The following is a 14,933-nucleotide window of genomic DNA, read 5'->3' as shown; positions in this document are numbered from 1 at the left end:
AATATATAAGTGCCATATACAATGACTACTAACCATCACTGTATGTCACATGGCAATAACTTACATAATAGTAATTACAAATGCATTAAAATATGTTGTATAAAGAAATAAGCATGACATTTCTCCTTCATAGTGGGTTTTTGATCATTTTATCAGTCAAGAAATATACATATGACTCTTTAGAATAAAGAAATTTTAAACAAATATTGAAAAATAAAAATGTTCACAAACTTAAAGATAAAATGGTCAATGCATCCAAAGGAATTGTCTAGGTTTTTATTTTAGAGCGACTGCAAGTGATAAAATAACTATAGTATGTTTAGCAGATGCTTTTAGTATCTGATCAAATATATCAAAAATAAAAAATTACCTTGACCTATTAGTTTGGGGGAAATATATATATATTTACCACAGAAATTACATAGGATTCTATGGCTCAAATTTAGGCAAAATATATAGCTTAGTTATGAATGCATAAAGAGGTATGTCCTAAAATTCTTTTTGCTTTTATTTTGAGATGGGGCCTCATCGTGTAGCCCAGGCTGGCCCTAACCTTGGCACCTCCTTTGTTGTCCTTGCCTGTGCTGGTTTCTGGTGTACCACTGCACCCAGCTCAGAATTACTTTTCTGTTTCAACAAGACAAAGTTTATGAAAGGGAAGACTCCTTATTAAAATAATTGATACTGTTGGTTACCCCATGGACACTCCTGGAGGGGTCCAGTGCTCTTCAAGCTTATCATGAATTCTCTTGATCAGCCTTGCAAGATCAAGCATCAGTGTTATCCCCAAAGGAATGTGCTTGGAGACTCCCTATAGACCACCTGTAAGAAACATGTGTCCCTGTGGTCTCATGAAGACCCTTCATGCTGAAGCATTTGGATACTTACCAGGACTTCTGAGATTAGCAAGCCTGTCAGAAACAAGCTAAGTCAGAATTGCTGAAGGCTCACCGAGTTCAGGCCACTTACGCTTTTGGTACCTTATCTAAGCAACTGCTTCCAGTAGTTAGCCCAAAGTTTGTTCCATTGTAGGAGGCTTGAAATACTGATGCTTTGTAACTTATTCTGAAGCAACTGCATCTTTGTTTGGTGGATAACCCACAAGTATATCTTGTATAGAAATGTTAGAGCTGGGCTCTACATCTCTATTGATGATAATTTCATGATGAAATCATAGAAATGAATTTACACGGACACAGAGATGTATGTTTTAAATGTGGAGGACCCTCTTCCTACATTAACAATCCCCAGAAGTCAGAGTCAGTATGCTTGTTACAGTCTGAGGCTTGATCAGTGACCATCTGTGCATCAGTCAGGAAAGACAGCTTTATTTCTGATCTCGAGGGCTAGAGACATAGCGCTGCGCTGATGTCCCGTGCTCTTTGCTTTCATGTTGCCATGAAGATGACATTGTATTTTATCAGGAGGAATTCGAATGATGCAAATTCAAACCTTGCCCCACCCCCAACATTAGCAGTATGCTCTTAAGACTCTTTGGAAAGTAATATCATCATGCCATGCCTCTATTTCCCTGTCTATCAGGTGGACAGAAATGTTATCTTCAAGGATTATATTGAGGACCAGTAATTTAGAAGAATCTAAATTAAAAAATAATTATTAATGATCAGGGCTGGGTAAATTGTTTAGTGGGCAGTAATATTTGCTGCATAATCAGAGGACCAGAGTTCAAATCCCCCAGCACACATGCTAGAAAGATGACTGTGTGCATCTGTAACCCTACATTTGAGGGACAGAAAGAAGGATCACCAAGGTTGATCTTTGCCAGTCTACTTTCAGGTTCAGCGAGACACTCTGTTTCAAGAGAAAGGGAAAAAAATATGTGGTATCTTCTTCTGGCATCCACAACCACACATAGGTACACACACCCACACATACAGTTGCACATACATCTGTCACACACATACTTTGCATATGCTACAGGCATCATACTTCTGCACAACAGCTCTCCAAGTGGGAGAGGTTACATCACAAGCACAGGCTTGCTCCACATACTACTCTAATTTATAGGGTGCCACAAACTTTCACCACTTTCTCAGCTCAAGAAGTTTCATCTGACCCCAGGTATATAAATATGCTTGTATACAGGTAACTGATCTAAAATCACAACAGAATTTATTTTTAAAATAATTTTATAATATGATTTACCACATATTAAGGGTCAGGCAAGCTTGATCTAATGAGATGGAAGTGCTTGTTTATTTTTATGTAGAGAATTGAGTCTTGGTTGAATATTTGAGTCCACAGGAAGCAGAGCATCTTCAGCATTTTTCCGAGTTGATTGGCAGTTTGATTTTCGAGTCCTCAGTGCTGACCTTACATCTGTGCATAAATACATAGTACAAAATGGCAGAAGTTTAGCTGAAACCATTTCAACAGCCAGTGGGAATGGTCTTAATCCCAGGCTAAATTCATGAAATACTTTTTAAATGAAATTTGTCAGCAACTCAAACAGTAATTTTCAAAATCAAACATTTTAACACCTCACAATGCAGAGATACATGAATTTGATGCTTACATATGGAGAATTTTTTGTACGCAAATAGTATACAAGTCTTTGTTCTCCAGAGCCTGCAGTTGTGAGTCTGGAGAAGGAACTGGCAATGAAGTGGTGGTTGATAGAGAAGGGAGACCAGGCAGAGTAGTAGAGAGAGCAAAGAGGATGTTTGTGCACACACACGTGTGACATTGTTAGCACAATTAGAGAAAAAGTCTGGAAGGAGGTAAAAAAGGGCTTTGGTTTTAGGAATTAAATCATGGTAACAGTTTGAGTGGAAAACTTTGTACAGACGGGACACATTTTCAGTTCATAACAGAACAGTCTCAAGTCAGAGCTGAGATGTCTCAGGTAGTGTTTGTTGGGATCCAACGGCACTCAGAGAGGTGGATGGTCCCACCTTAAATGTGGGTGGCCCTATCCCGTGGATGGTGTCACGAAATGAATGTAAAAGGAGACTGACTGTCCATGCAGTGTGACTAGCTCCCTCGCATGACTGCTGCCTTCATGTCCCCACCATGAGGGACTGCATCCTGGAAATGTGAGCCCAAATTGTGAGGGGGTTGGGTCACCGCGGCACAGCATGTCCTGGACAATGGTGCTTTAGAAGAACGACTGTGTTCAGTGGAGCTGATCTGTAGAGGATTGCAGTAGCGCTGTTGGGAGGTGGGGGCATGGCTGATCGCAGGCATCAGTCTCATATAAATATAATCTGTGCATCTGTGTGTTGTCGTTTCTACCAGCGGCTTCAGTGAATCCAAGGTTTGCTTCTGCGTTCCAGCATTATTTCCAGCCCCATCTTCATGTGCTTCTAGCCTGATGTCTAAGACTTGTGCCTGACACATTGGCCTCCTTGTCCTTGGATGTGAATTGTGCTCCCCACCTGCCTGCTCAAGGTGGGCTGTGGGTCTCCCTCGCCTCCATCATCATATCGATCAGTCCTGAATCTTGTGCATTCCATCTTACAAGAAGCTTTCAAATTCAGCCCTTCCTCTCCTTTCTACTTCAAATCTTGATGGAAGAATTTGCAATTTCCTATTTTAATGGCCATAAAATGCCTTCTACCTTACCCACCCAGCTTTACTAATGAAACCCAGATATTTTATTTTTTCCAGGAGCATTCTATGTTTTTTATGAAAACATTTTCATACAATGTAGTTGATCACATCTCTCCTCCCCCAGATCCTCCCAGACCTCCCCACATTCCTACCTACCCAACTTTGTTATTTTCCTTCTCCCTTTCAACAAAGAGAAAACAAGAATCAGAAGCAAAACAATAAAAAAAACACAAAAATCCCACAAAAGCACAAAAATGAAAATTGAAACAAGCAAAAAACCCACTAGATAAAAAAAAATGGCAAAGCCAAAATGATACAGAAAGATTGCAGAAATACCCTTGAGTTCCTTTTGTGTTGTCCAGGTGCTCCTGGGCGTGAGATTCACCCTGGAGTGTAATGATGATACTCCCAGTGAGACTAATTGGAGAAAACTAAGTCTCTCCTTGTCAATAGGTATCAGTTACAGAGAGATTCTTGCTTGGGGGTGGGACCCTGTGTCCACTCCACCTCTCAGGGCTGGGGCCTCATCTGGCTTGAACCTGTGTAAATTTCATGAGTGCTGCCACAGTCTCTGTGAGCTCATGTAGGTGTCAGCCCTGTTGTGTCTGGAGACGCTGTTTCTTTGGAGTCACCCACCGCCTCTGGCTCTTACGATACTTCTACCTCTTCTCTATAGCTTGCTGAGCCTTGAAGGCAGGGTTTTGATAAAGACATTCCATTTAGGATTGTCTAGGAATTTTAAGAAGCTTCTGTGATATGGTTGAAGGAAGCCCTGATCTCTAGGTATTAGACAATGTCATTAGGAGTTATTTTATTGATGTGTTCATTTAACAAGATAATAATAGTAGATTCTCCCATAGGCCCATGACCTATTTAATCTTAGGTTTCTGGCTACTTTAGCAGTGTTACAGGTTCCATCTCATGGAGTGGGCCTTACATACAGTTAAAAAGTGGCTGGTTATTCCTAGAATATTTGTGACACTATCACACCAATATATCTTGCAGACATGTTGCTGTTGTAGGTCACAGGATTTGGAGCTGAGTAATATTGATAATTACATTTCTCCTCCTATACTATGCAGAGTACCTTCCAGCACCATAATTGCTAATTAATAAGGGTAAAGGTTTTAGTTGTGCACCATCTCAACTTCTCTGTGTTTGAGGATAGTAGTAAATACTGTCTATTGCAATAGGACCTTACTATCAGGTTGTGCAGAGCAACCAATAACCCTGGCAGTAGCCTATGATGTTTCTGATTTCCATGGGGCCCACATGGCCAACAAGATATAACCCATTCCTGGCACTGAAGGTTTTACTTGGTGGTATAAGATACCTAGTTGGGGCATCCTCTCCCCTATTATTTTGTGACTCAATTTAGATCCCTTTCATATGTATATATTTTAGGAAGCTTATGCAGTAGTAGGTTTCCGTGTGGTTTTTCAAATGGCCTTTAGCGTGTGTTGTCCTTCCCGATATTCCCTCCTTTCCCTTTTTTCCCATCCATCTCCCTATTTAATCCTCCTGTTCTAATTTCTTCTTTTCCTGTCCATAATAATATATTTATTCCTCCTTCCTTGGGAGATCCCCCTCTCCCCATTTGTCTGTACTAGGTACCTAGCCTCTGTACTCATTTAGATTGTAGCACAACATTTAGAAAACTTACCACAAATAAGAAAAAAACATACAACGTTTATTGGGGAGATCTCAATTACCTCACTCAGCATTTTTTCTGTCTCCATCCATTTACCTGAAAATATCATAATTTCATTTTTATTAACAGATATAAACATTTTGTTGTATAAATGTATTTCATTTTCATTATCCACTCTTCAGTTGGTGGGGGTCCGTGCTATTTCCAGTTGCTAACTATTATGAATAGAGAGCAGGAATGATCATGGGTGATCAAGTGTCTCTGTAGTAGGGTATAGAGTCCTGAGGGCATATGCTCAGTGGTGGTATACCTGGATCTTGAAGAAGATCTATTCCTATCTTCCTGAAGAACTGCCACACTGATTTCCATAGTAGCTATACACGTTTGCCTTCCCACTAGCAGTAAATAGATGTCCCCCTTTCTCCATATCCTTTCCAGCATGTGCTACTATTTTATTGATCTTGGCCATTCTGACTGGTGTGATTTTGTATCTCAAAGTATTTTTTTTATTTGCATTCCCTGATGACTAAGGGTGTTGGATATTTCTTTAAGTGATTCTCAGTCATTTGTGTTTTATTTTTTAGGAGCTCTGTTTAGTTCTATACTCCACTTTTATTATTATTATTATTATAAATTTTCACCTCCTCCCATTTCCCTCCCCCTCTCCCCATTCCTCCTCCCCCTCCCTCTCCAGTCCAAAGAGCAGTCAGGGTTCCCTGCCCTGTGGTAAGTCCACTTTTAATTGGGCAGTTTGCTTTGTTGCTATTGAGACTTTCTTGTTCTTTATATATTCTAGAGACTAACCCTGCATCAGAGTTATAATTGGCAAAGATCTTTTTCCATTCTGTAGGCTGCTGCTTTGTCCCAGTGATGGTTTCCCTTTCTGGACAGAAGCTCCGCAGCTTCAAAAGGTCTTGTTTATTCATTGTTGTCCTCGTGCCTGTGCCGCCAGTGTTCATTCAGAAAGTCCTTTCCTGTGCCCCTGAGTCACATCTAACAGATGCCGAGTATCTGTTCTTATGTCAGAGTCCTGATTCCTTTGGAGTTGAGTTTTGTGCAGGGAGATGGGTATGAATCTATTTTAATTCTACATGTAGCAATCCAATGTGACCATTTGCTGAACATACTGTCTTTTTACTAGTGTAGATTTTGGATTCTTTGTAAAAAATCTGGTTTCTGTAGGCATGTGGGATTATATCCTTAACTTCAATTTGATTCTATTGATAAACGTGTCCCTTTTTATGCCAATACCATCCCGTTTTCATTACTATGGCTCTGTAAAACAACTTGAAATCTGGGGTGGTGATACTTCCAGCAGCTCTTTTTATTACTGTTTTTAAATATCCCTGTTTCTTTTGTTTGTTTCCATAAGAGGTTTAAGATTATTTTTCAGTTTCTGTAAGGAATTGTGTTAGAATTTTGATGAGGATTACATTGAATCTGTAAATTGCTTTTGGTAAAATGGCCAATTTCACAATACTAATCCTACCAATCCATGGGCACAGGAGATTGTTCCATCTTCTGCTATCTTCAGTTTCTGTCTTCTGTATGAACATGTTCATTTATACGTCTTTCACCTCCTTGGGTAGAGTTAAACCCAGACTAAACTTTCAAGCACATAAACCTTTAGAGACATTTTAGATCCAGACCATGATTCAGTCTCGAGCCTCCACAAGGAAGACAGCCTTCCAGGGCCTCTATTAGAGCTCAGTGACATTCATCTCAGACTTTTGACCTTCTGAATATTATTAGTAAATTTGTATGTTTAAGTCACCAAATATACAGTAACTTGTAATAGTATCAACAATATATAAAATATCTTTCTAAAAATTTTTAAGTCAAGGGGAGGCCCAGATTAGGTGCTGAGATAATTATAAACCTGAACTGAACTTGGGGATCCTTTGGTGACAAGAACTCAAGTTTCTCTCATAGCTTCAGGGTAAAAGCACAGAAGATTGAAATAGGCCTTTCATCAAAAGCAAGCATCACTATTCATTCATGGTGTAGACAAACCATGTCTTAAATACATGTACATCATTGTTTTAGACTCTGAGTCCTGGGCTGCAGAGATGGCTCAGCTGCTAAAAGGGAAGGCCCAAGACTAAAATCACAAGAAGCTTAGTGCAACCAATGAAATCGCTGTCTCTAGTTCTATATATGTTCTAGATAACCCTGGATCAGAGAAATAATGGGTCTTTTTGAAAACTCAAGTTGTTAATCTCCCAATAATTATTCAGAGTAGGTAAAATAAGAGCTATCCTATAAATATTTAGGAACAAAGTCAACTAGCAACTCTGACTCTTGAACTCCCCAAAAGCACTTGTGAAACTAACAGAGCAAACATACAAAACATGAATTTTATCTGTTTTCTGCTGTGGGATAACACTCTTGTACACTGTAAAAATTTGTCACTTGTATTAGTTTAATAAAATGCTAATTGACCAGAAGCCAGGCAGGAAGTATAGGCAGGGAGACCAGACTAGGAGAATTCTGGGAGAAGGAAAGGCAGAGTATGCAAGACTAGACACAGAGGAAGCAAGATGAGAATGCTGCACTGAGAAAAGGTGCCAAGCCACGTGGATAAATTATGGGTTGATTTAAGTTGTAAGAACTAAGTAATATAATCCTCTGTGTGTTTCTTTGGGGCTGAACAGCTGTGGGACTGGATGGGAATGAAACTTCTGTCTACAGCTTTAGTGTCCTGCAAATTTCCACCCTGGCTTTGATAGCCCCGTTAGTAAATGCTTAAATACTCACTTCCAGATCTTTCCTAGTGTTTCTAAAGACCAGTATCTTTTCATAGGCACTATGAAGGCAAAACGTTATAGGAGAGGCTAAAAACTCGATTGTAATGACAGCCTTTAAATGGGCATTAAAATATGCTGCATATGGATAAGAGATCTGTCTGCATTTATCATTAAAGAGCACTGAAGAAGGAAGAAACAGTATATTGCATAACTTCTTTACATGTGTGACTAAAAAACATTTTATAATTCCACATTTCCAAGTTTTTGCTATATATTATGATAATGAGGATTATCATATATTTTTGATGTTGCCTTAACAATTCAATTTTTATTTGTAACTCTTCCACTTAATTACTAGCACTGTGTGGACCATTTATTAATCAGCAGAGCTTTTAAAGTTAAAAAAGGAAATTAGTTAACCCTTAAATACAGATCACTCCAAGCAAGGCGAGGTAGGAGAGCAGTTTCTTTGCAGCCACATTGCCCAGTGGGTACCGCAGGGACCTCTGACTGAGCCTGATTATCCTGTCTATAAGAATGCCTAAGCTTTTTCCAGCTAATTTCCAGTGGTAACTCAAAAAGTTTTAGTACTCCACAGCACTGGGGAGCATAGATAATAGAACTTTAAGAAGGTCTAGAGTTGGAAGAAACAAAATTATCTTCAGTAAATGACCACAGAACACTAGAATTCTTTTCTTTCCTAAAACTCTCAAATAAAGAAGTTCATTCCGGGTTAAGAAAAATCATGTTTGATAAAGAAAGACCCCCTGAGAAATCTCTGATAGGAGTGGATGGCCCAGAAGTCTGAGTTCTACATTTAAAACAGATTCAAGACTACTGGCTGAGATAACTAAGACTCATAGGATACTCCAATCAGGACTTGATCATAATTCAAAATTTTCTTGAGGTCCCCATAAGATTGTCAGTGCCCCCAATCAGCAAAATGTAGCCTAAAGAACTTTGCCCACATCCCCCCCCCCAAAAAAATGGACTATGGATATTTTCCTTTGTTTAGAATGTTGGTTACAAGTTGTTATGGATAATGGTTTTAAAAAAAAGCTAAACAAAGGATATTAGATTCAGAATTCTTGTTTTAAAAAAGGGGGGAAGTACTGTGGGACAATGGTCATTTATCCTGTGACTTGTATTATTTTTAATAAAATGCTGATTGGCCAGTAGCCAGGCAGGAAGTATAGGCAGAGCAGTCAGGCAGGAAGTAGAGGCAGGGCAATGAGAACAGGAGAATTCTGGGAAGAGGGAAGCTCAGTCTCCAGTTGTGACCCAGCCACAGAGGAAGCAACATGTGACTGCCTTGCCAAAAAAAGGTACCAAGCCACGTGACTAACACAGACAAGAATTATGGGCGAATATAAGTTATAAGAGTTAATAAGAAGCCTGAGATACTAGGCCAATCAGTTTATAATTGATGTAGATCTCTGTGTAATTTCTTTGGACTTAAAGACTGCAGGAACCAGGCAGGACAGAAAACTGTCAACAGAAGTTAACTTGCATCTCTCAGGAGATAGCACGATGCTCCCATTCCTATGCCAGAAACACACAGCTCAGGGGTTCACTTTGCTCTCTAAAGTACCTGTGAAACATAGCTAATGGTTTTCCAGTCATACTGTGGTAGAGGATTTATTTTGTTTAACTTGAATTATCCACTGGCCCACTCAAAAAATTTGCTTGCCACACAGACATTAAATCAATGGACATGCACCATCAACACATGAATCATTACAGATCCAGGGAGTATGTGTCATATTAGGCAGATACACTCCTTATGACATTGGGTCATAAGCAAGGATTCCTGACTGAGGAAAGCAAAGACCCTAGCTTGATGGCTTCTGACCTAGATGACTGATTAAATGGTGATGGTCTTACTATAAAAATAAATAGAAAGCTTGGGCAGATTAATGAGACAGGCAGTTGATTGAGAAGATGGTTTTTGTTATGCAGCAGCTCTTCTTGTTGTCTGAGCTGCCTCCATGGACCTGTTGAGTGTCACTAGTGCACATTGGATAACACGGTCTTGTGGTAACATGTGTCTGTATGTAGAGGTATAGAAATTACAGTGTAGAGCCAATGGCTAAAACCACAGTGATGGAAAGATGTCCTCCTTCTCCTAGGACTAACTCTGCAGAGAAGATAAAAGTACAGGTTTCTAGAATTTGATTTAGTGCTAGGTCAGTGGTTCTAGTCAAGGAGATGGAAGCGTTTATTGCCTTGGGACTCACAGTATAGACACAGTCTGACTTTAAATCACTGGTAGTTCAGTTCCTAGGAATATGCGTTTGGAGAATATGTCTAGTAATCCTAAACATTAGCAATTGTTAATTTAAGCTATTTGCAGAGCAACACACACATACACTCTCAAATACACATACACATACACACACACACACACATTAAATACCTTCACCAACTTCTTCACTCTGTGGGCTCATCTTGCACTAACTCTGGCAGGCAAGATCCTAACCTGCCACCAGTCCCCAGTTCCCTTGAGTAAAGAGCATTAGCGTACATACAGGCATGAACAAACACAGCCTTCCTCAGTCGCTGCCTCTGTTGTTGCCTCCTGTGCTTCTGTCCCCCACAAACAAACATTACATTTTGCTTGTGTGATCCTGAGTTCCCTGCCCCCTCCTTAAAGGAAAATCCCACCCAAGTATGTGGTATCTTCCACCCCATATCCGTGTTTTTCACAAGCAAAATATTTCCCTTGATGTCCGTTGAATGACTAGACATTTAGGCAATGGAGAACAAGAGCAATTGGAGTAAGTGAACTCAGCTGTCTAGGAGAGGAGAGTTAAACTGAGTTCTGATTGAGCATGAGGATGAGAGATGGACCGACTTTTTAAGGGGAGCATGCGCAGAGGCATAGAGAGAATGGGAGAGGAAGACTGAATGGAGAACAAACTAGAAAAGTAGGCAGGGTGCAGAGCACACTGGACAGATGGGATGCAGTGGACAAAGTCTAAGCAAGATTGAAGGCTTGAGACTTGAATCAATAGGATATTGAGCTTCCTGATTTGAAGATTTGAATTAACTGTCACTAAAAATAAATGGGTTGGTGAGAAGCCTAGAATTATGAATGACAGTAATAAGATTATATGAAAAGAAGGGAAATTAGGCAGAGTTGTAAGGGGGAAAGAAGGGTAATTTGTTGGTATTATTTGGAAAATTATATTAAATGTATTAGCATTCAATGTCCATTGCAATAGATCATTTTCTCTGAACCATTTCACATACTGCTTCCTAAGACTTTTAGCAGATCATCTAGAATTGCCTAGTTAAGTGATGAGCCATTAGCATACATCACTGTAACTCCATTGCTTGATGTGGGAGTGATTTCTTATTAATAAAGAAACTGCCTAGGCCCATTTGATAGGCCAACCCTTAGGTGGGTGGAGTAAATAGAACAGAATGCTGGGAGAAAAAAGCTGAGTCAGGGAGTCGCCATGGTTCTCCCACTCCAGACAGATGCAGGTTAAGATCTTTCCTGGTAAGCGCACCTCGTGGTGCTACATAGATTATTAGGAATGGGTTAAGAGGCTGAAACTAATGGGCCAGGCAGTGTTTAAAAGAATACAGTTTCCGAGTAATTATTTTGGGGCATAAGCTAGCCATGTGGGTGGCCATGTGCCAGGGACGCAGCCCCACCACTCCTAACACAACAATTGCTTTTAGGACTTTTTTTCCAGATCTGGGCCAATGAGATAGCATAGCAGGTAGGCACTTGTCACCACCTCACAACCTGAGCCTAATTATTTGGACCCAAGTGGTAACAGGAAAAAACAGACTGAAGTTGTCCCCTGATTTCCACATATGCCCCATGCCCTACAAATCCCAGGCTCATATGTAAAATATGTTTGAGCTGTAATAAAATCTTAGTTTTCCAGATCTGTGTCTTTGCTAAGATTATAGGAACAATAGGGCAGCCTGGCAACCTTCTATAATGTGGAGTCAAGGCAATTGCACAGTGCCCACTGAAAGCACAAAGCACAACTAAGGGTATATTTTACGTGTAAAGGAAGAAATTTTGAAATGAGTTTACAAAATAATCAAAATTTGATTGTCAGCTACTTTGTGAATTTTAAGTTTTCATAATCATTTATACTTTATTTGATGGTTAAATTATTTTATTAATTGCGAGATAAGGTTATCTAAAGATTATGTAATACCTAGATATTTTTAAATTTATGCAGCTTATACACATATGTACACGTACTTAAGAACACATGTACATGTGACTGATGAATCACTGTGGCTAAATAAAACTAGGTTGATTTTGGGGACCTTGCCTATGCCTTCAAGAAAGCAAATTTTGCACAGAGGAAAAAAAATGTATTGAAATGTCATTCGAGAAGAGACAGGAACTAAAATGCAGCAGCTGCTCATAACACCGTCTTTGGATATTCAGGGACACTGGGGCCACATGGATTCTGCATGTCTCTGATGTTCATCCCATGTGCAAATTAGCATTGGAAAGACCAAGATTTGTCTCCATGAAAGCTGTTTTCCCTGCAAAAATGAAAATCCTTCATGTTTCCATAATTAATTTTGTACACTTCAAACCTCACTACTGGATTTTTTAAATGTTAAATCTTATTGGCAAATATAAAAGAGTTCATTTGTAAAAATTAAAAATAAGATGAAAATGAAGTAAGTCTTTTCCTAAATTTATCATTTAAGCAAATATATGAACACAATAAAAATAAAATTTTAACTTAGACTTAGACTTTAAAATATCTCATTTCAGTGAAATGTGTCGTGTAGGAATCCTGGGGACCAGTCATGACGTCGTCAGCTTGGCTGAGCCTCAGCTTTTCTGGTTCAGACTCCGAGTTTTAAAGTATTTCTCTAAGCAGGTTACTTTAGCTTGCTGTATGTTTTTATTTTCCAAATTTTGCTTCTTCTCTAAATATAACTTTTATTTGAAAAAAAAAACCTATTTCTTATTTCAGGGGCACAATATCTACTTGGGTTGTATTTATTACAAACTATGAGTTTTCTCCTGGTTACTATAGTATGACACCTGTTTCCTGTGGTTTTTGTTTTTCATTGTTTTTTCTCAACTAGGAAACAACTAACAAGGAACTGAGTGTGGGATTGAACTTTTTTTTTTTTTTTTGAGACAGGGTTTCTTGGTAGTTTTGGAGCCTGTACTGGAAGTAGCTCTTGTAGACCAGGCTGTCCTCAAACTCACAGAGATCCACCTGTCTCTGCCTCCCGAGTGCTAGGATTAAAGACGTGAGTCACCACCACCCTGCACGATTGAACTTTTGATGGAGAGTCTTCATTACACCACCTTTGTGTTAAAATATTCCCCAAGGTTGAGCCTGGAGCACACATCTCTGGAAGTTTGCCACGTGTTGAGACATTTAATAATTTTGCTCAGGTTCAGCTGACAGTTCATCTACAGATGAGCAGAGGGAGACCAGATGAGTTGGCTGTGGGCTGAAACAGTTTCGTTCCATCTAGTGGACTGGTGCGCATGCACGGTCAGTTCTGCAGAGCTGGTCTCACCACATCAGAGTGTCTAAGTGATCTCTTATGAATACATGGAATGTCTGGTGTGAAGACAAAGGCCAGGCACTTCCTTCCTCCCTAGGTGACTCTTGATCCACCCTCTTCAGCTTTTTTCCTCAATCTCGCTTTCTGCAGTGACCACAGCTTCAGTACCCAGCCTTCCCCAGGGCCTTAGTTTTCTTGGACATTGGCCTCTTCTGATACTTATGTTAACAATCATTTTTCTCAAATTTTCTCTGTCAGTTGCAATTTCCAGTCCTCTTCCTATCCTCTAAGAACCCCTCGCAATCTCCAGCTTTTGTTCTTGTCTTCTTTCCTCTTTCTCATGGATGGCGAGGACAGTTCTGTTCCTTTACTCGTATTTGATGAGTTCTGTTGAGGATTCGGCAGAAGCAGCAGAGCAAGTTCCCAGGTTACACCAATGGCAGTGCTGTGAAAGTGTGGGGGTTAGTCTTTCATGTCGAACCACTAATGCCTAAACTGATCACAAAGCTCAAAATAATAAAATGCCACTGGATGCAGCAAGGCGCTTCTCTTAACAGTTGGCTCCAGTGTGTTTACTGGTGCCGTGTCCTCTTCAGCCTCCAGGCCAGGCCCTTCATTCAGTTTGCTTATCACTCATATCAGCCCCATGTGGAAGTCAAGATTCATGAGGGCCATGTGACTTGGGAAGCAAGTAGAGCAAGGGAGAGCTAAGGTGGCAGTAGGTGGGGCTGACTCCAGAGCTCTGTCTTTCATACCCAACAGATGTGCTGCCTTCACTTGGGGTGTGCTATGGAATTTGAAGGAAACTGATTTCAGTAAGAACTGCTCACTCATACTGCTGGGCTGTTGTTTTGCTTTTTTAAGATTTATACAACTTTAAAATGATATTTTTGTTTACAATATGAATTTTGAAAAATCTTGCACCTTTAAATTGCTCATTGGATATTTAACATTGTGATATATTTTAAACTCATAAAAATCCCAGCAGAAGAGTTTGAGTGTCTCCATCATTAGGCAGGTAGGAAAAGAGGAGTCCCAGAAGCTGGAATATTGACAGTGGTCAGGGCTGAAGCGCGGTGCAAGTATTCCAACTCCAAACCCTGATTTTTCTGAACCAGGACCCTGGAAAGCTAATCATGAATATTGCCTACCTGTCCTTTCAGGTTTTTGCCGTTTTCTTCCTTCCATAAAAAGGAGAAGTACATCCCAATGATACACTCATCAAGCAAGTACAATCCCAGCTCTTACGGACAGAAGTACTTCCGCAGTCAAGACCCTAAAAAGTGGATCAGTGGCAAGGTAGGTGCACGATGTGGTAGAAACAGCTAAAGATAGACACTAACCACAGCACTTGGAAATGGTACCGCTTTGAAAAGACTGGAGATAGACAATGATAACAGTAAATGCAAGTGTTCTCATTACAGTTACGACCGTCATGATCATAA

The 14,933-nt window shown here is 39.9% G+C and overlaps 1 protein-coding gene across 1 annotated transcript in view; it reads left to right on the top strand.

The window, feature by feature from the left end:
• The window catches only part of Spata17 (spermatogenesis associated 17), a 142,523-nt gene that overhangs the window by 89,493 nt on the left and 38,097 nt on the right, over positions 1 to 14,933 (top strand). The window contains 1 exon segment of the mRNA XM_050148292.1: positions 14,652 to 14,787. Coding sequence (XP_050004249.1) covers positions 14,652 to 14,787 — 136 coding nt within the window.

The sequence above is a fragment of the Alexandromys fortis genome, unplaced genomic scaffold, assembly GCF_014885135.2.
Source record: "Alexandromys fortis isolate MF-2015 unplaced genomic scaffold, M_Fortis_MF-2015_v1.1 scaffold_62, whole genome shotgun sequence".
NCBI lineage: Eukaryota > Metazoa > Chordata > Mammalia > Rodentia > Cricetidae > Alexandromys > Alexandromys fortis.
Note: the sequence above shows the minus strand (reverse complement) of the source record. Positions and strands in the feature narration are given on the sequence as shown.